Below are 22,511 nucleotides of genomic sequence, written 5' to 3'. Positions count from 1 at the left end.
ACAAAGTAGTTATTCTGTATTTTAGGTGAAAATTTCTTGCCAAAATCTTTTTATATTAATGAAATAACAGGTTGATACAAAAAAATAGCTTTATTTGTAGCAGTGAAGAAATTTGAAATAAAGTAGGTACATTTCAATCGGAAAATAGCTGAAGAAATTGTGGTCTATCAGTGTGAAAGAGTATTATCGCACTCAATGTAAGAAACAATGAATATGACAAATTCATAGAAAAATGAGATGATGCATATGAATTGACACAAAGAAATAAAGAAAAGCAGAATTAAGAGAATATACATGACGAGTACAATAATATAAACAAAAATAAATCTATGATACCAAAAGGTAGCTGAAGTAAGATTTGTTTGCAATGACCAATTGTTCTGCAGAACAGATGATCAAATCCTTGCTAAAAAGTCTTTCTCTCTTCCCAGAGTCTGCCTCAAACCACACCTCACTACCTCTGAAAGAACTCTGGCACCAATTTCGCTCCTCATGTAGACATAAGGAGGCTCTATTCCTGAAGATCAAATTCTTGGAAACAGATGCCAGACACTAGGCCACTTCAGAAATAATGTAGTTTTTCTTCTGGGGATTGAAAATTACCTTTCAGGTTAAGATCTATGTAGCTGATTTCCATTCTAAGAAACTTTTTAAAAACAAAATTAATTTATTCCTATTTTTAAATATCATCTAAATTTCCTTCTATACCATTCCCAGAGAGCTATCCTATATAACATTTTTTTTTAGGAAAAAAGGAAAAAAGAAGAGAAACATTAGTAAAACAAATCAATATATTTAAAGAAACTGACAATATTGTAAGGTTCCACTCCCATGAATTCTCTCTTACTCTTACTTCTGCAAAGGAGGAGAGAAGTTTCTAAGAAATTCCTTTTTTTCAAAATAGCTTTTTATTTTTCAAAATATATGCAAAAATAGTTACAGCACTGCAAAACCTTCTGTTCCAAATTTTTCTTTTTCCCTCTCTCCCTCTTTCCTTAGACAGCAAGAAATCCATTATAGGTTAAACATGCAATTCTTCTAAACATATTTTCACATTTATCATGCTGCACAAGAAAAATCAGATCGAAAAGAGGAAAACATGGGAAAGAAAAAAACAAGTAAGCAAACAACAACAACAAAGAAAAAGGTGAAAATACTATGTTGTGATCTACTTTCAGTCCTCTCTGAATGAAGATGGCTCTCTTAATCACAAGTTCCAAAAATTTTTCTTAACTGAAATCAACAACAGGATGATTAATAAGTGGGGGAAAGACCATTGCCCAGAGAGCCAAAGTGGCCTGAATTCTAGTTTTGTTTCAGTCATCAACACTGTATGGTCTTGGGCAAAACATTCTTCTTTCCAAGCCTTAAGGAGGGTGTTAGGCCAGATAAATCTTTATGTCTTATAGAGCTTGAAATCCTATGAACTGTGATTTGGAGGAAGAACTTGACTCTGTGTTGCCTTGACATTTGGGCTTAAGCAAGTCACTTCCTCTTTCATGTCCCTCAGTTGCTCATCTATAAAAAACAATGTCCCTTCTGGCTCTACTATTCCATAGTTCTATCAGTCTATGAATAAATTTCTTTCCTGGCTCAACATTCTGCCCTTAAACGGTCATCACCATCTAATAAATTACCATAGCTGCCTTCAAGGTAAAACAGTATCAAGCTATTTATTTCTCATGTCAAGAAAGAAATGTATGATATTCTCTCTTAATGAAAAAGTCTCCCATCAAATCCTTGGCTCTTCGATGCTGCTTTCTCCATGTTTTACTTTATGCAGCTGTGCTCTTCTTGTCAGCTTCTGTTTAAAACCAGAGGGCTTCAATTCTCTCTCACCAGACTTGAGAAAACCATTACCCTCATTCCTTGAACAAGTATATTTCTCTATTCTGGGAAATATGTTCCAGGATCCCATGAAGCATTTTGTTCCTTGTTCAAATGGAAGACTGGTCTTGCTCCAGAAGTGAACATATTGCATACATTCAACCTCCTGGCCTTTATTCATCATCTTCTCCACAGCTGGAATGTCCTCCTCTTTTCTCCCTGCCAACCTGACTCCTAGCTTATGTGGCCCAGTTCATATCCTACTTGTTTGATGAATCATTCTCTAACCATTTCAATCCACAAAGATTTGTCCTGTTTTAGAACTCTTGTAGCAATTCAGTTTGTACCACATAAGCTATCCCTTTATTATATATTTGCTGAGCCAGGATTAGGGTTAGCTTAGGTAGACAGCTATCTAAGGCACAACACACAGGAAAGGGAAAAGAGACACATTTTAATAAGACTTTTTACAATTGTGTATTTTTAAAATATTGAAAAATCCTAATGTTTGTGGCCTTTAAGGTCTATTTTATGATGTCAAGTCATAAATGTGACAGTGAAAGCTCAAAGTCTCTGGTAGACAGTCACATGGGGGGGATCTATTTTTTCAAATGTAAGATGTAATCTTGCCTTGGGCAAACAAATGCCTTTTGGCTAAGTCCAATAGATTTTTATTATCTCTAATAGTTTTGTGTCAGTATTTTTGGCTGTCTCAACAATATTGTAAATTCCTTGAAGGTAGAAATCATGTTTTATATCTGTCTTAAATTCCCTGAAAGGAAGACTATGCACCATGCATGAAGATTCCCATGAGCAATGACTCTGAATCACACTCTGACACCTACTCTAGTGTTTCATCTTCTGATCATCTCCTAAGGCTTGTGGGATTTCGAGAGTGGGCTAGTAGGTAACAGAGTGACTAAAGTGCTCCTTTATAAAAGTGCTTACACTATTCTAAGTGCAAACATTTTAAGTGCAAATACTATTCTAAGCCCCAGAGATACAAAGACAGTCCTGGCTTTGAAGGAACTCACATTCTAATGAAGGAGTCAACCCCTAAAATTCTTCAACTTCAAGTCAGATGAGAACCCATATTCCTTAAGTTGCAGCAGCAAAGTAGTTGTAATATATTTTCTTTAATGTTATTTTCAGCATATCTATTTCTCATGTTGAACTACTGACAATGCCAAGGACTCCAAGTATGGTTGTTGAGAAGGCAGCGGCTGCTGCTGCATTTTCACAAGGACTGATTCCCTGGAAGCCAGATGAAAGCAAGACCTGCGGTGAAATGATGGTAGGGATGCTCCCCTTTCTGATGTTCTTGGGCTCAGGACCTAGGTTGTTTTTATTAGAGTTTAAGAAGAGATGATAGGAGAGGTAGTGGCAATGGTTTAACGAACCTATTATATATTGCTTCCTATCTTTCTCTCAAGGGGTCTTGCTGCTTACATATGACCAAATTCTCTTTACTTTTAACTTGGACCCATTTTATGTTCCCCTCCAAGCAAAAGCAGAAGATGTTTACAGAAACCAGCACCATTTAGTTTGAAATCTCGGGAGCCAAGAGGAGAAATCTTTGCTCTGTTCCACCCACCTATCCATCTTCATGTCCAGCCCCTCCATGTCTGTCTTCCCTCCACTGACCCCCAGATGCCATTTGTCCCCTCCTCTTTGTGTCCCTGTATGGCCCTATGTGTCTGCCTTCCATCCATGTTATTTCTCTCTGTTCACGTGGCTGACCACAGCTCAGCACTCCTTTTCTGCCTTTCTTCCTCCCTCCCTTTCACATCAGTGGGCAAATTTGTATTGTGTAAAAATTGCTTTATGTAAAGGTTTACTCAATGGTCTCCTTTTATGAAATGAGAACCATTTGTACTATACCTGAAAATCACCTAGTCCAAAAGAGTTATTATGTACTAGGTTCCTGGGGATGACATATAACTACTCCATTGATTCAGAAGATGGAAAATTTAAGTGATAAAATTCTAGTAAAAATTGAGGGGGGGGGGCATAAGGAGTAGGGGAGAAGATGCATACATCCATAAAAAATTATGCTACTTATAACCTCAGTTGTAAAATGGGGATAATGCCATTTACCTCATGGGGTTGTAGTGAAGATCAAATAAGGTAACAATAGTAGTGTCCTGCAAGCCTTAGAGCTCTGCATAAATATCCGTTATAATGGAGTTTCCCTTTATAGTTTGTGTCCCATCAACTATAGATATGGCTTCCTTTGTATATGCATTTGGATCATTTTAGTAGGCAATGTGAAATAGAAAGAATACTGCACTGGACATTGGGACACAGGTTTCAACTTTTCTTCTACCATCAACTAGCTGTGCGAAGCTGTCACTTAACCCTCTCTGATTCACAGTGTCTTTTTTAATGAGACTTAGTGAGCTACTACAATAGATATGAAAGCAATTTGCAAAACATAAGGCATTGATTTTCATTCATGGAGGGAAGAAGACAAAAAGGGGTATTAAACATCAGACATAGTTGAAGAAATTAATACATTTCATCTTTTCTTCTCCAGCTTAAAAAAAATCCAACAAGTTGTATAACTGATTTCCCAACATTGTAATCGACCTATTTTTTCTCATCTCTTGAATCCAGCGTTTCAATGTCCTTTTTTGGGGGTATGGAAAGGGAAGATTATGGGCTTGTTTGCTTACAGCCACCTAGGTATATTGTTTCACTTAGTGAGAACTCCAGGCAAAGATACTATATGCAGACAGTAGGGGGAGAAAGTGACCTATGGAAAAAGTGAGAAGAAAAAAAAACTGGGCATATTTCTTGAAGTCTAATAGTTGTACAAGTTCACAAATTTCTGTGTTTTGAGCTGGGGAGAAAAGAAAAGAAAATGTGGTATAGAGGATTTATAGGTCATTAGCTTTGAATCCTTTGCATTTAGTTTATATTATATGTAGACACTCAATTAATGGATACTTATTGAATATTTACTATGTATAAGGGCTTATAAGAAGCATGAAGAATGCTTCTGCTGGCAAAGAATTTACAGTGGTTTTTTTTTTTTTTTTTTTGGCTCAGCCTGAGATTTCATTGATGTAGGAAACATCCAGTGCGAAAATTCCCTGTACCAATATAGATAATATATCAAAAGAGAAAAGATTCTTTATATGCAAAACCCCCCCCAAAACCAAAACCAAAAAATAACACTGCTGGCTCTTTTACTTTTTGCTGACAAGACTCCAATTTATCAGGATTAAAAATACTTTGGGAAACAGGAAATAGTTGGGGTACAAAGTACACTATAAGTACAGAGGAGCCCTGGGTTCTAAGCCCAGTTTTGCTATTAAAGAGATATATGTTTTGGGGCAAGTAATTCAAACGTTTGTATGCCTCAGTTTCCTCATCTATAAAATAGAGAGAGGGAGCAGCTAGATGGAGCACTGGCTTTGAAATCAGGAGAACCTGAGTTCAAAGCTGAGATCAGATACTTAACAATTCCTGGCTGTGTGAGTCTGAGCAAGTCACTTAACCCCATTTGCCTCAAAAATAAAAATAAAGCATAAAATAGAATCACAACTGCTTTAACCTAACCATAAGTGAGGGAGAAGTGAAACTGTAAATATGAAAGTACTTAGCACGTCAGGGGATATACAAACATGAAAGTTTATTTTGGATATAGCAGGACAGTATCTGGGAGACTGAGTAGCTGCAGCGGATCATACCCCTTGGTGCATGGAAGGGGTTATGTCCCTTTAATGAAGAAAGAAAGGGAATGTTGGCTCCTGAGAGTTCCTTGGTAGGAGTGGAGGGAACGGCAGTTGAATGGGACAGTTGGAGAGAAAGGGGCCAGCTTACAGGTGGAAGTAAGAGGGGAGAAATTGTGGATGGTGACCACAGAGAATCAAAGAGAAAAAGAGAGACAAAGGCAACAGAGGCAGATAGAGCCTGGAGCTCTCATTACATACCATATCCCCTTCCTCCTCCTATTAGAGCCTGAGGACTGTGGTATTTATATTTTCTACCCAGGTAAAAAGTTCTCTTTGCCTTGATTCCTAGCCATGGATTATTGGTAGAGTTGCCTGTTAATAATATTCCCATTAGCTTTGATCATGGTGATTGTCACAAGGCCTTTCTACTCTTAAACTTCTCTTCTAAGAGTATTGAGACTCTGTAGACATAACTATGGAACTTAAATGTTCTCCCTAGTCCCTTATCACCTTGACCTCTCACATACTGTTTCATCTAAGATATACCCTCTTCCTTTTCTGCTTCTTTCACTCAATCCCTCCATGCTTATGAAAAGCTCTGACTACCACCACTGAGCTCAGTCTAAGCTTCCCAAGGCCATCACTCCAATTGGTCACACAGTTCTTTGTGAAGTGTAGTCAAAACTAGAGGATATTAAGATTACAAGGATGGGTCAATGGGGCAAAAATAGGCATAATAATAATAGTGAATATTTATATGGCATTTTAAGGTTTGTATGGCATTTTGCATAAACTTTTATGTATGTTTCATAGACTTTAGTGTATAGCAGAATTTGGCATTGAATTTGGAACCTGTATGAATTGGGCAAATCACTTAACCTTTATGAATTTCAGTTTTCTTATTTGCATAAGGAAGTTGGATTGGAAAATTTCTAATGTACCAAGAAAGTTCCTCCTAGGATCTCTTATGAGCTCTGAGACTAGTCAGTCTTTTTGAAGGAGAAGTTAAAAAAATGAGTGGGACATGAATTTGAAGCTCCTTTCCTTGTTGTGAAGAAGGATAATAAGCAGCCTAGAGAAGGGAAGTTTGAAGGATGATGGCGTGCCAAATCCCCAAGTTGAGATTCTTAGTGTGTGGGTATTATATGAGACAGCATCTGTATTGAATGAAGCCAGAGGAGTTTAGGTGGATTCCAAGGAAGAATTTGATGAATGCTTCACTAAGAAAGATTGGAAATAAGCTTTCTTACTGAAAGTCCCTTTTTGTCCTGTCTGAAATGTTCAAATTGGATTCTGAACAATCCTGTCTGGAAGAAAGGGGGGCACTCAATGATCTTTTAAAGAACCTGTTGCAGCTTTAGAGTTCTTTGCCTCTCAGAGTGAAAGAAGTCATCTGTGTCTAGAGTCCTGCTGGGCTCTGCAGCAAAAATGGCAACAATAGGTCCAATGAGCTGGCTGACTTTCATTTGCCATCCCCTCCTTTACCCAGCTGGTTGTCAATAAGCATATTTCCAACTCTAGGCAGTTTCTCACTGCTGGCACAGGATACCATGACATACGGGATGGAAATGTTAGCCAAAGCAGACTTCCTGATTTTAAAGTCCCATTTTCCCCCCTTGGGGCTGCCAAATTTAGCAAAATGTAGCTCCAGCTGCAATGCTTCCAAGCTATCTTAGGTAATCATAACTATGCATTCCCCACAGAGAGCTCAAGGAAATTACCTCCCAGTGCCAATTTCCTATTGAAATAGGATTATTTGGATGCTGGTCAGGTAGGCATGGACTTCCACGTGTGGCATCCTAGAGCCCAAAGCCTTTGAGATGCCTTAATATCAACTAGATTGATTTGTAGACTATTAGAACTAGAAAGGACCTTAGATATCATCTAGTTCAAACCTTGATTTTATTGAGGAAGAAATAGAAGTCCAGGGAAACAAAGTAACTTCTTGCCCAGGATCACATAGCAAATCAATGGACAAAAAACACTAGAACCTAGGCTTTTTTACTCTGTATTCTCATTGCTTTGTCTTTCTAAAAAGGCAAATAAAAAAAGCCATAGTATGAAATAAATATACTTAATACTCAATTGTTCTTGATAACAGAGGATAGTAATGTTAAGTTTTGGAATATTATTTTGTTTGTGAGGAGGGAAGTTGGGTGGGTTCCCTTTTAAGAAAATCAATCCCTGAATAAAGTCTTTTCTGATCACTCAAGAGTGATAACAACTTCAACTTGTGAATCCTATACTGAACTTTGTTTAAGTCTCTAATAATCCATACTATGTATTAAAAATGTTATTCACCTGCATGTTCTGCTCCTTCCCCTTTCCTATAGATTTTAGGGGAGGGTTTGTGTCTTAGCTAAGTTTTGTATCTCTTGCAACACTTAGTCACGTACTACATACATACTTATTAAATGTTGAATGAAGACCATACATAGGGAATTGATGTTGGAAATATGAAAGAGGAAAGGAATGTTTTTTTCTCTCCTTAAAGACGTTCTGAGCATGGAGAGTTTCTGCACTTTACTTCTATTTAATTTTGGAAGGATACATGAAGTGGCGGACTTCTGTGGATGGTCAAAGGAGTCTGGTATACAGAATGGGTTGTCAAGTTATTTGGGAGTACCAGGACCTGCTTTGGGAATACTGCAAGAAAATAAATCCTTTTTCTGATGGTTCTAATTACATAGTGTTAAGAGAACTTCCTTGAACTTGTGTTTTCATTCCAGGTTTAAGCTTCACTGGGGTAAGAACCCTGAGTACCCAACAACACTCACCATGGTAGGTGAAGCCCCTTACCTAATCTCTGATTTGGACAGAAAGGCTCGGCGCCGATCCTTTGTGGAGAGATATGATTCCAGTTTAAAAACAATGATTCCTTTACGGCCCCGTGCAAGGTAAGCCCATCCCTCATAATTCATCAGGAGAACAAGTTACTTAAAATGTCCAATACTTACAGGAGCTGATGACATTAATCTGAAATTCTCTTGGTTTTTTTTTCCCCCTACAACTGCTTCTGGAACCAGGGGATTAGGCAGGGATTGTCCTGTGTCTGCTACTTTGAAAAACAGCATTCCCAATCATGGCATTTGGAGTTTCCTGATTTGAGCAGGATGTGGTACCAGCAAGGAGTGGGTGGGTACATGTGCAGCCCAGTAGTTCTCTTTCCCTTCCTTTACCCCCTTTTTTGAGATCCATGGGAAGGATAGAGGGAGGGAACAAGCATATATTAAGTGTGTACCATGTGCCAGGACTTGTGCTTAGCAGTTTACAAATATTATCTTGTTTGAGAACTCACAAAGTAAGGCCAGTAAAGTAGGGTTATTATTATCATCCCCATTGTACAGTTGAGGCAATTATACTAAACAGAGATTAAATGTCTTGCTCAGGGTCACACAACTAAAAGTGTCTGAGGCCAGATTTGAAATCAGGTCTTTATGACACTAACTCAAGCTCTATCCACAATAACATTTAGCTGCCTCTGGGGAAAAAAAAAAGTGACTAGAAGTTGAAGCTATGAATCATCTCCTGAGGTGTTTTTTCCTGGGGCCTCCTTCTTATACCTCTTGTAAAATGGCAACATTTTCATAGTGTTTTAAAGTTTCCAAAGGATTCAAAGGACTTCCACTTTCTTCATAACTGTGAGGTAGGTAGGGCAAATATTAATTATCCCCACTTGTATAGATAAAAATAAAAACTCACATTTTAAATAGTACCATTCATTGATAGGTTAAAATTAAGGTGGCTAAGTGATTTGCTCTGCTAATTACCATCAAAGTTAGGTCTGTTGGATCCTGTCTCTGTTCCCAATCTTAAGAGGAATTCTGACAGTGTCAATAGTATTGCCCTTCCTAGGCGATTATAGCATTCTGAATCTACTATCAGAACAGTATGGGCTTTGAAAAGAAATCCTGCTCCAGGAGAGATGGATCTGCTGAATAATCCATAGACTTTTCAGACAGTTAATAAGTATTTATTAAATTTCTACTATGTTCAGGTGCTGTGTTAAGCTCTGGGGATACAAAGAAAGACAAGAATAATACTTGCTCTAAAGGAACTCACAATCTAATGGGAAGACAATACAAAAACACTATATACAAATAAGTTAACTACAGAATAAATAATAAACAATCAACAGAGAAGGCTCCACAATTAAAAGGAATTGGGAAAGGCTTCCTGTAGAAAGTGGGATTTTAGTTGGGACATAAAGGAAGCCACCAAGTAGAGATGAAGAGGAAGAGTATCCTAGGCATGGAAGACAGCCAGAGAAAATGCCCAGAAACAAGAAATGGATTATTCTCTTAATGGAAAAGTGGCCACTATCATTGGATTGAAAAGCACGTGGGAGGAGAGACTGGAGAGATGGGAATTGGTTTTGGAGGGCATTGTGCATTTGATCCTGAAGGTGAAAGGAAACCCCTGGAGCTTACTGCTAGTGTAGGGGGACAGGTACAGAACATGGTCAGATCTACATTTTAGACAAATACTTTTGGTGACTATATGTAGAATGAATAGAGCTGAAGGAAACCTTTGAGAAACAACCCCCTCCCCTCCCCTCATAAGCCACTGCAACAGTCCAGGTGTGAGGAGATACAGGCCTGTATCAGAGAGGTATCAGTGCTAGATGGGGTGGTGGTGGTGGTGGTAAGAGATAGTGAGTAATGGAAGATGACCCATAGGCTGTGATACTGAAAAACTAAAAGGGAAGTGGTACCCTTGACAATAGTAGAGAAATGGAAGGGAATAATGATTGACAAGATATTTGATACATATATTATTACTCCATTTTGGAACCTCTGTTCTGGGCATGTTAAGTTTAACATGTCTATTGACATCCAGTTCAAAGTATCTGAAAAGCATTTGGGGGTGCAAGTCTGGAGGTAAGCAGGGAGCTTAGGGCTAGATAAATGGATTTCAGAATTGTCAGTATAATCTATGGGAGCTACTAATATCACCAAAAAAACAGTATAGAGGGAGAAGAGAAGAGGGTTCAGGACAGAGCGCTATGGGTCACCCAATGTTAATAGGAATTATCTGGATAAAGATCCAGTAAAGAAAACCAAGGAGTGATTCTATCTAGGTAGGAGAAGAGCCAGGAGATAAAAGTGTGATTAAAATTGTCAGAGGCTACAGAGAGATTAAGGATGAGGACTCAGAAAAGGCCTTGGGATTTAAGATACCCATAGAAACTCTAGAGAGACTGCTTGAATAATAACACTGGAAGTAATATAGAGAGTTGAGAAAAAGTAAAAGCATCTCTTGAAGATGGTCTTTTCAAGGAGTTTTATTGCAAAGGGCAAGAAAGAAATGGAATAATAGGAGGGATAAAGGATGAATTGAGGGTTTTTTGAGGATGTGGGAGATAGGGGAATGTTTGTCCCCTAGGGACAAAGTAGGGAAGGAGTCAATAAGCAGAAATTAAAAATAAATGAGAGAGTGGGGATTATGGAGGAGGCAATCAGATGGAGCAGACAGGATAGAATGGAACTATTTATGCAGGAAGAGAGGTTTGTCTTGGCAAGGAATAGGCCCTCCTCTTTATGTGAGGTAGGGATAAAGTAGGTGATAACGGCAGAAGACAACTGGGTGATGTAAGCTGAGCAGGAGGTGTGCTCAGCAAATGGCCCAATTTTTTTTTTCAGTAAAATTTGAAGTGAGATTCTCAGTAGAGAAGATGGGGAGAGTAATATCCATGGAAAGTTTGAGAAGTAAAAAAAAGATTTTGAAGAATTGCTTTGGAAAATGGAGTGAGTTTACAAAGTGAAGTAGAGATGGAATGCCTAGCAGTAGTGTAGGCCTGGAAGTTGAGTTTATGAACATAAATTTATAGTAGACTCAGAATGGCTGCATGATTTTTCTGCTTTATTCAGCAGCTTGTGTAAAGGAACAAAGGCAGCAGATACTGGGGAGTGATCTGGGGCTGAGAAATAACAGGGGACAATTTATGATATGATAAAGGGATAAGGGATTAGAAGAGGACAATGTGGAGTTACATTAATTTACCAAGGAGTCATAGTGGGGAAAGTGGCTAATGTAGGAATGACGTTCTGGGAGAGAACTGAGTGGTCAAGTATTGGAGGTCATGGGGTGAAGGAAAAGACACAGGAGGGAGAGAAAGAGGTGAAAAGCCAAAAAGACTGTTACTCAATAATGGAATTTCAGAGTTTTTAAACATAGAGGTGGTTGATTTGTTAATGATGGCAAGATCCAGGTAATGACCATTTTTATATGCTGGCCTGATTTGGGTTCTAATTGTTTGATGTATTGTATTGTTTATTGTATGCCTTTTCTTCCTGGTGAGAGTGGAATCCTTGAGGTTAGAGAGAGAGTATCTTACATTTCCTTTTTATCTCTCACAGATGGGGTAGAAGTATGGTCACTGGAAGTAAGTAGGCTATAGAACTGGGAGATCAGCATATCTGAGGAAGAAGCAATACATACATTAAACTCTCCTTGTATGGGAGTGGAAGGTGAGAAGAAGAAAAAGACTGTGAGCCAGGTACTGAGGAAGGAAAGAGAATATCCTAGAGTTCTGCAGACAACAGCTACCAGAATTTTGATATGATAGATGTGGATTATATGGATCTTAAGTAAGGAAGGAGAAGTACCTGAGTAATGAAGGGAGTACCTGTAAATGGTAATGGAGAACATATTCCAACTATTTGACTAATGAGTTCACTTTGACTAATGAGTTGAGGGGAATGGATGAAAAGTACAGCCAGTGCTAGAAAGGGTGATCATAAAGACACTAAGTTATTTCCTCTTATGGCAACCACTCATTTGTGATGACCAGGGCTGGGATGCAGCCTTTGATTACAATACCTGGCTTAATTTGGCTTCTAATTGTTTGTTGTATGTTTTTTCTCTTTGGTGTGATGGTGAACTCCTTGAGGTTAGAAAGAGACTATCTTATACTTCCTCTTTATCTCTCACAGATGGGATAGTAAGACAGCGTTCAATAAAGGTTTGGTCAGTGATGGAATTGAACAAAGCTAATTTTCCCCACAGGGACAAACCTGTGGCCTTGTCCACATAGGCACTAATTTATAACTTTTGGGATTACCAGGCACAGATGAGCAAAGGCCTCTCCAAAATCTTAATTATTTAGGGGCTTTCCATATTTCAGTTTTTTTCAACAATAAGGGCTGTTATTTACTATGGATTTTCTAAATGTTTTTGCATTTTCCACTTAGGTTTCATAAAGCACTTAATGCACATTGTCTCAACCCGATTTTGACAATAATACTATGTGTATTGGGATTTTTATTCCCTTTGTATTGATGAGGAAACTGAAGCTAAGAGGTTGAAGTAGCTTGTAAGGTACACAATAGCAATTGAGGGCAGCAACCCAAACCTCAGCTCTACTACTTACTGTGTAACCTCAGAAAAGCTACTTATTCTCTCTTGAGCTTTACTGTCCTCAAATGTAAAATGACTTTTATGGTCCGTCCACCCCTATAACTATGAATCTTTGATCCATGTCCTCTGTACCTTGTAGGGCCATGACAAGGTTCAACTGAGATAAATGTGAAGAAAATTTAGAAATCTATAAAGTACCATGCAAGACATTGTTATTATCTTAACAGGGGTGATAGGGCCAGAATTATGGTGATACATTCCTCCGGCTCCTTTACTCATGTTATATTATGATTGTAAATAAGAGAATAAAACCCCAGTCAGACATCTGGTAATACAGAAATTCAAAGAATACTAAATATTTTCTTTCCTCTCAGGTTGGCTCCTAATCCAGTTGATGATGCAGGGCTATTTTCATTCGCCACATTTTCCTGGCTTACACCTATAATGGTCAAAGGCTACAAGCATATTCTGACTATGAACTCCTTGCCCCCACTGTCACCTTATGACACATCAGACATCAATGCAAAAAGGTATCATTGCTTTATTAAAATATTTCTGAAGCTTCCATGGAAGTGTGCCTAAAGGAACTGATTTGCTTTGGGTCTTTCACTCGACTGTAATTGATTATTCCCTCAAAAGGATATGGATTGAGGAAAATTAAACTAATCATAAAAGATAGTCAGGGGGCTCCTCTTTATTTCTAGATTGCACTCTTTGAACCTAGTAGAATTCCCTATTCTTCTCCCCATACCTCAGTGCCATACCCAAACGTTCTGCTGTGGGGTGATGGGAGGTAGGAGAAAAGCTCCTCAAAGTTAAAACATTTTATTCAGGATGACCTCACCATAAGTAATGCCCCTTGATACAAGGATAAGGTTGGACTTCAACAATGGAATCTTCCTGAATTACAGCCAAGGAAAGTTAAGGGACTTTTAAGGTTAAGGTCACACAACTAATGAGTCCCAGAGCTGTGGTGGGCAACTCACATATTTTAATGGAGGACACTATTGGCAATAGTAATATGGATGGTGGTGGCAATTAAGAAACATTAGACCACTAGCTTAGAAATACATGAGCCAAAGAGGAGAAGCAGTTCTTCTCTTTTTACTTTCAAAGAAAAAGGCCATCTTTTGCCTCGAGAGTCTCTTCCTACTAATGCTTAGAGATGTTACTGAATAGGCGACTTCACAACTTTTATGCTTTTGAAAAAACTAGAAGAGAATAATAGCAAACAGACTGAGCAGTTGCAACCATCTCCTTTTGTCACCTGTAATCAAGAGACTCACAAAAAGTCCCTTTGTACAGCAATTTGTGGAAATGGCAAAGCTGTTCTCCAGCAATCAGAGTTGCAGTATAAAAGATTCAGAAGTCCATTTTACTACCTATTATATAAATTGTGTTGTTAGACATAGCTTTTAAAGAGACTAGCAACTTAGTATAACCTTAGATACAATGTGGCTTTAGATCTATCTATTCTGAAGACAAAAAACTTTTCCTTCCTGGGCTTGAGAACTTAGTCACCGAGTTACTTCCTGGTAAATACCTGTACAAAGCGGGCATCTCTCTTAAGTGTAGGGCTATTTTTCAGGGAGGAGGTCTTGATTCTTGGCCTGTCATGATCTAGCAGGATCTTTTGGGGATACCGCTTTCTCTCTTTTCTGTTTTATGTATCTTTCTAATCCTATTTTATTTATAGGATACCAGCTATAATTTTAATGCTGCTCATGCCTCAGAATCACAGGGTTACAAGATTGGAAGAGGGACCTCAGGGAATACTCAGTTCAACTTAATACCTGAAAAAATAATCCCCATTACAAAATAGTCAAGTTATTTTGTTTTGAGACCATCCAAAGAAAGTGAACAAATATCACTTGCCCCTCTCTTCATTCCTGCTCTGAGATAACCTCAACCAGGGTTGAATAGTTCTAATTATTAGGAATGTTTTTCTTACATAAAGCCTTGATTTACCTTTTAAAAACTTGCTTGAAATAAAATTAAAGCACAATGAGTAACCACTCAAATCAGCCACTAAGATGTAACAAGATCACTAAGAAATATTATGAAAATTGATTTAAATGGCAACTCTTGAATAGGTCTCTCTTTTCAAGGCAAAGGTTTTAGGGATCTTAATTATAGTCAACTTGCCATAACATTAAGGGGGAATAACTAGGGAATATACTAATATCATGAGAAAACTACATTTGCTACAATTTCCTCTCCAATTCATATCCTCCAACCTCTTTTCACATTTGATATTATGCTGAAGAAGACAATTATGATAAAAAAAAAAGTGAACAGAGAGAAGTAAAGGATCTAGTATATCCTGATCTTTATTCCTGGAGACAAAAGTTGATGGTACCAAGGCCAGTCATTGCAATACTACTTTAATCCTAGAGGAAGGGAATAGGAAGGGGCAATGCCTTGGTTACCCCCAAATCCTTTAAGAAGGTTTTCTATGATAACTATTTATGCTTGGATACTATTTTGTGATTACTGCTGATTTCCCCTTCAGTCATCACATAAGTCTGTTTTCTTGCTCTCTGATGCACTTTGGATGTACAGCTAAATATAATAGCTCTGTTGAAGTCTTATTCCCTTCTAGATGGTAAGTTCTACGAGGGCAGAGACTATCATTTAAATTTTGTATGTCCTCTAGCACTTAACCATGGTTCTCTGTACATATAAAATACTTAATAAATGTTTGTTGAATGAATGTGAACAATAAAAAGAGCAAGTAGAAATATGATATCATTCCTTCTTCCCCCATCCCTTCTAACACAGGTTTCGATTCCTTTGGGAAGAAGAAGTAGCAAGAGTGGGTACAGAAAAAGCTTCAGTGGGACGAGTGGTTTGGAGATTTCAAAGAACTCGTGTTCTGATGGATACCATAGTCAACTTCCTTTGTATAATCATGGCAGCCATAGGGCCGGTGAGTGGGGATTTGCCTTTACATAGATTCATAATTTAGGTATTTAAACTGACAAAGAATATCATTAACTAATTTTTGAGTTAATTTTTAAAAAATTAAATCACCATTATCTTTATATCTGCTCAGAGACTTATTTTCAAAAAACTAATTCTGAGTAAAGCAATGATCACTAAAATTACTAAAATTAATTAGATGGTCTACTTTCTGGGTCAGAGAGTTGACATTTCCCATGGGGTATTATACTGTATTGGCTTAAACCACCGATCTTTAATATTACTCAAACAATTAAGCTGGACTCCATACTCTACTCCTGAATGCCTCAAGGAAAAAGAATGAAGAACCTTCCCAGTAAGAGGTGTAAAAGGAACTATGATCATCTAATATTAAGAATATAGATTATTGTATATACACATAATATGTTTCATCATATCAGTATATATATGTATATATATATATATATATATATATGACAGTCACCAATTTAGTAAGATTTTATGAACAATGGGAAACTAAGAAGACTTGTATTCATAAAATAATTTTCTTCTGGCTGAAGGTATGAGGGATTCCACCCTGGAATATATTCCCCTAGAAGGAATCCTACTTTGAACTGTAATCTGTCACTTATATCTCAGACTAAGTGAGGTAATCAGAACTTTTTCAAAGAGCCAGTCTGAAGAGGAAGGAGAAGGTGAAAGATTTTAAAAGTAATAGGAAAATGAAAGCAGGAAGAGAGTAACCATGAGTAGAGGGTAAATGTACCAAATACTGGCTGGAAATAGGGATAAGAAACTTCACTTCTGAGGATGCCCTACCCTGATTGTGAGAGCTCATTCTTTTTAGGTCAGATATCAACTTGGTGACTCAACATCAGATCTCCTTCTGAATGACCTGCTGCTATTCTTTGGCACCTGTCAGTTCACTCCCTCTAATGTAGAAAAGTCTCTTTTTCTGTGGAAGGAAAACACCCTATAAGCATTTATCTTGCAGCTGGTGTCTGGTACTCAGGCTGCTGCACTGGGGAGCCCCAGGCTTTTTATTACTCTGTGCTGTTTTGCAGACGGTTCTCATTCACCAAATCCTCCAGTACACAGAAAGCACCTCCAAGAATGTCTTCGTTGGCATTGCCTTGTGTGTGGCCCTTTTTTTCACCGAGTTTACTAAAGTTTTATTCTGGGCACTAGCCTGGGCTATAAATTATCGTACGGCCATCCGGCTGAAAGTTGCCATCTCAACTGTTGCATTTGAAAACCTGGTTTCATTCAAGACTCTGACACACATCTCTGTTGGTGAGGTAAGCAACCAGAGTCTTATATTAGAAGAATAAATCTGACAAGTGAGCTTTCTTTTTTTTTTTCTTTTTCAGCATGCTGTATCTGGTAATGTTGGACAGTGAAAAGGGTGGAAGGCTTAAAATCATGGCTAGGTTAAAGGTTTAACTCTGAACCCTCAGAGAACTCTGCAGCTGTTCTGAACCCTCTTCTCTTTGTACTTTATTATTCATATGATGCTCTAATAAGCTTTCATTGGTTCAATTATCATCTCTAGTCAGATGATTCCCAGGTCTATATATCCAGTTCTAGTTAATATACTGAGGTAAACTTACATATTCAAATACCTCTTGAACTTCTTGAATTATATGTCTTACAGATGTCTCAACATGCCCGAAATAGATCATTATCTTTCTACTCAAAACTCTCCCCTTTTTCTGACCTAATATTCTATAGGGCATAATCATCCTATCTTCTCACCCCTCCAAAGTCATAAGCTTGTTATCATCCTCAACTTCTTACCCCTCATATTCAATTAGTAAGTCTTTACAACATTTCTCTTTAAATTTGAGATATAAATGGGAGATAAAAGGGAGTCACTGGAATTTACAATGTAAAAAGGGGGAGCAGGTGTTTGACACTATCAAACCTATACTTTAGGAAAATCGCTTTGATACCTGAGTGGAGGATAGATTGTGTGGGGAGATATTTGAGGCAGGAAGATCGGTTAGAAGTCTATGCAATGATCCCTGTAAAAGGTGATGAAGGCCTAAGAGAAAGAAGGAGATATATGAAAGATGCTGTGAAAGTAGAAATGACAAAATCTGGCATAGGTTGGTTATATGGGCTCAGTAGGAGTGAAGCCAGGAAGGATATTGAATAGTATACCTCAGAGATTAGCAGGATGGTAATGTCTTTGACAGAAACAGGAAAGTTAAAAAGGGGAGAGTTTTGAAAGAAAGATGAATTATTTTGGATGTATTACATTTAAAATACCTACCTGTGCATGAAGCTTGAGATATCTAAAAGCAATTTGTGATTTGTGACTATAGTTCAGGAGAGGCACTAAGTCATTAAATAGAAACCTGGGAATCATCTGTATAGAAATGATAATTAAAATCAAGGGAGCTGATCACTAAGGGATATGATAGAGTAAAAGACAAGGCAGTCTAGGATAGATTCTTGGGTAACATACACAATTAGTATGTGTGACATTAATGAAGAAACAGCAAAAGAAACTGAGAGGCCAGAGAGACAGAAGCAACAAATTTCATGAAAAGCTAAAGAAGAAGAGAGGGTAATTATCAAATGCTGCAAAGAAGTGAAGAAGGATGAGGATTGAGAAAAGGTCATTAGATTTGGGAAGGGATAAGTTTCAGTTCAACAATGAGGTTGGGAATCACATCACAGAGGGTTTTGTAAGACAGGATAAGAAGAATTAGTGGAGGAACCAAATGAAGAAAGCTTTCTCAAAGAATTTAGATACAACAGGGATGAAAGAAATGGGGAAATATCTAGTGGGAATAGTAACACTTGAGAGGTTTCATTGTCTTAGCTTTGTTTTTTTAGGGATGGAGGAGACTGGGTCTGTTTGTAACCAAAAGGAAGAGGCTAATAATAGAGCAAGAATATGTATAAATCAGAGCACTCTACTGGGAAAAAAACCAACAGGAGATAGAAGGATTACTTTGGCAAGGAGAAGGATGATTTCTCTGATGTGAGAGATGAAAGAATATGTGGAAGCAAACAGCTTCCATATTAAAAAAAAATGGTTGAAATATGAGGCAAAGTCACCAGCATAGAGAGAGGGAGAAAGAGGTATCTTAGAAATAACTAAGGAGGTTTCATAAGAAACAAGAAAGTTTGAAATAGTTGCTAGGAAGGTGGGATAGAGTAGAACAATTGCCTTGTTGTAGTAAGGGTCCAGTTGAGAACAGATAGCAAGTTTTTATGATTTCTTTTAGCTCTGTTCAGTAGCATCTGAGTAAGTACAAAAGAGGTGTGGATGGTAAAAGTAATCTAGGTTTATGTTTTGGTAAGACACAAGAGGCAAAGAACATGAGAGAAGAGGATAATGTTTTCACTAAGGGGTTTGAGGTAGGGAAAGTAGGGGAGCAGAACCAATGAAAGGGAGGTATCTTGAAAGAGACAGGTAAATAAAATAGAATGAGGAACAAGGTTAAGGATCATAAGATATAAAGAAATATAATATGATAAAATGTTATCAAATTGTACATGAAAGTTGAAGAGTTGTGGGTGATGGTAAGTGGTATGACCACCTCTGTGTATAGCTGAGATGGAGTGGAAGATCATATCATGGAAACTCTGGAACATGGAAATCTACTGATTGAGAAATGGAGAAAACAGGATATTTAAGGGACTATTAAGGTATATGTCCAAAAATATGAGTTCAGATCTTGGTGACCATTATCTTTCAATCTCTAGGATATTCATCTTTTCTCAAATCTGAACTAGGTGATAAATATGTATAGTCTAAAATTCAAAGGAGGAAAGGTTGCTCCTAATGATGCTAAAGAGAGAAAGTGGGAGTAGCATTGAGGAGCATTCTTTGTAAGGTCTCTTGGCATCCCTAACCCTACTCTCTGGGTTTACTTTTCCATGCATGGACTCCATGAGCTTCCTGGGCATCAGTTGTATGTGGTTTATTGTATGGTTGTCTGCATTCTTTCTTAGAGTTGTCAAATGCTTCTCCTAGCTCAACTCTTTTCTGCGAGTTTTATGTCCTACTACAGACAGACCCCTGGGCATTGGTCATATCTGAGGCAGATTTTATTTCTAGTACTGGATTTCTAAGGATTCATGACAATTTGGGGAAAAAGTGAGCTAGGAAATGTTTCTAAAAAAAGTTGGCCCTTCTGTTATTTGAACATGTGTATTTTCTTTTCAGGTCATCAATATACTATCAAGTGATGGTCATTCCTTGTTTGAAGCTGCCTTATTTTGTCCACTGCCAGCTACAATTCCTGTTCTGATGGCAGTATGCTCAGTGTATGCTTATTTCATCCTGGGGCCCACAGCTCTCATTGGGACATCTGTATATGTGATATTCATCCCTATTCAGGTAGGGCTTCTGATTTTCTTGCTGGTTTGAAGCAAACCATTCAAATATATCTGGACACTTAAAGTCTCTTGTCCAGAAAAATGTGTAAGTTTCCTCACTACATGTTGCATAAGAAACATGTCTTAATTTGTTACAATGATAATGCATATTTCGCTGCACTGCCATGAGACCATTTCAGATCTTGAAATGACCAAGACAGAGACAGATCTTGACCCTCAAACTTTCTATACTTGCAGTCTTTGATTAAGAAGGAAATGATAAAAAGGTATTGCCATTTGGACCTTCCTGGCATTGTCCTACAGTGCAACATCAACATTCTAAGAGCAGAATATACTCTGTTATGTATTACCTGAGCTGACAGTGTGTATAGGCTTGGTAACTGAGTGCCTGGCTACTTTCCCAGGATCAGACTTATAAGTTTAGAGAAACTCAACAGAATATTAGCCATAGGGTGATGAACTTGTGGAGGGATTCTCACCAACTTACAAAGACTGCCTTTTAAGGAGTGAAAGAGTTAAAATTTTCTGAATCAGGAGTAACCTACAGTCATCCTTTTAAGTTCTGCTGACTGAACCATATATCAATCTAAGTTCCATTCAATAAAAAAAATTCTAGACATTAAAACCCATAAGGGACATGTCCCAGTGCTAACAGTAGGTGGTTATATCAATTGAGATTTCTTTCCAGCTTCTTTACCATCCTTCTGCTAACTATCCTGATGTCTAGTGATACATATTGTAACCAGATAAACTCTCAACTTGGCTCTACCTGATCCACCACTTTTACTGGTTTCCTCTCCATAATAATTTAATCTCTTACCCATTTCCACTGGTACTTCTCATTGTTAACTAATCTGACGTATTAATTTAAGTAATCTATTAGTTAATAATGCCTTTCCCCTTCTCAGGATTCATACAATTATTAAAGCTAGAAGGGTCTTTGCTTCCTTAATGCTCTTCACCAATGCCTCTCTGAGGTACAGATGACCTCGGCTTCTTTAATTCTATGTCAGCAGAGCATGAGCACTGGAAAGTCATCCTAAACTGAAAAGGTTTTGAGGATAGGCCTAATTGGAGCCTCTCTGATCACAGTAGGTAGACAGCCCCCTTTACTCTTCTATGGCACGTAACAACCTGGCCTCATGGATAGAGTGAGATTTAGTCAAGATACATGAGTTCGAATGCAAGCTTAATGCTATAAATGTGAGTTATTATCTTGATGACACAGAATATTGGCTCTGACAATGAGTGTCTCAGTCTTCAGCTGAGAACCCTCCCCTCTAAAGGTAATACTCCAGTGACTGGAGCATGATTTAAGATTGAACACAAAATCCAAGAGGGAACAGAGGAAGAAGTTCCTACCCTTTGTGGTTTTTAAGGGCATAACTAAGATCATTTATTCTGTAGAGTTAGTCAGCAAATACTTATTAAGTGTCTAAGGATGCAAAGAAAAACAAAACATAGTTGTTCTCAAGAAATCGGTCTTGTGAGAGACACACATGGAGAGAGAGAGAGAGAGAGAGAGAGAGAGAGAGAAAGAGAGAGAGAGAGAGAGAGAGAGAGAGAGAGAGAGAGAGAGAGAGAGAATGAATATAGAAATGGAGCAGAACCTAACTGAAATACATTCATTTAAAAAACAATTATTTGAAGCCAATAGATAATCAGGATTGTGAAGGGTATGTAGTGACAAGTATCCAAATAAGCAAATGAAAGGGCAAAATAACAGATAATAGTGAAGTCTGAATCAGAGAATGGAAGAAAATGTTACAGCTCCTTTCTAAGTAATGAGTGTTAGCCATTTAACAATAACGATGATGATGTTCATGTTCCCTTTTTTCCTTTGGATCCTCATTGCTCCTAATCCTCAATCTTCAAGCTACCTAAAGTCACTCCCCAGGCTGATGCCTTACCTATTTCTTTGAGCCTCTGGTTTTTAGCACAGTTGCAATGCAGTGATCCTCTATGAAGGTAACATTTTGCTCCTTGATTTCAGATGTTTATGGCTAAGCTCAATTCAGCTTTTCGAAGATCTGCCATTACTATGACAGACAATCGTGTCCAGATAATGAATGAATTTTTGACCTGCATCAAGCTTATTAAAATGTATGCCTGGGAAAAATCCTTTACAACCAACATCCGAGGTAGAATAAACATGGACTCCCTTTATAGAATCATTTATTTTGTAGAATGTGCTAATCAAAGAAGGTTCTTAAAAAAATACAAAAGAATTCCAGTAGCCTCTAAGGGGTTTCTTCTCAGGATTTGAGAATGAATGTGTTTATTAGGTAATAGGCCCAGGAATCTGTTTTTGTGCCTCCAAAGTCTCTATGGGATAGCAATATATGCTTTAATATTTATGGGGAAACA

The 22,511-nt window shown here is 37.8% G+C and overlaps 1 protein-coding gene across 5 annotated transcripts in view; it reads left to right on the top strand.

The window, feature by feature from the left end:
- The first annotated feature begins 5,618 nt into the window (after positions 1-5,618).
- The window catches only part of ABCC12 (ATP binding cassette subfamily C member 12), a 79,711-nt gene continuing 62,818 nt past the window's right edge, over positions 5,619-22,511 (top strand). For all 5 annotated transcript variants that reach the window (XR_004232267.1, XR_004232268.1, XM_031954436.1 and 2 more), the window contains exons 1-7: positions 5,619-5,826; positions 8,237-8,404; positions 13,241-13,396; positions 15,648-15,795; positions 16,853-17,086; positions 19,972-20,145; positions 22,138-22,285. Coding sequence is in view for 3 of the 5 variants with exons in the window: in XM_031954436.1 (XP_031810296.1) it covers positions 8,286-8,404; positions 13,241-13,396; positions 15,648-15,795; positions 16,853-17,086; positions 19,972-20,145; positions 22,138-22,285 (979 nt within the window). In the remaining 2 variants the exon portion in view is untranslated. The remainder of the gene's footprint in view (positions 5,827-8,236; positions 8,405-13,240; positions 13,397-15,647; positions 15,796-16,852; positions 17,087-19,971; positions 20,146-22,137; positions 22,286-22,511) is intronic.

This window comes from Sarcophilus harrisii, chromosome 2, assembly GCF_902635505.1.
Source record: "Sarcophilus harrisii chromosome 2, mSarHar1.11, whole genome shotgun sequence".
Taxonomy (NCBI): Eukaryota; Metazoa; Chordata; class Mammalia; order Dasyuromorphia; family Dasyuridae; genus Sarcophilus; species Sarcophilus harrisii.
This window is presented reverse-complemented; position numbering and strand designations above follow the sequence as displayed.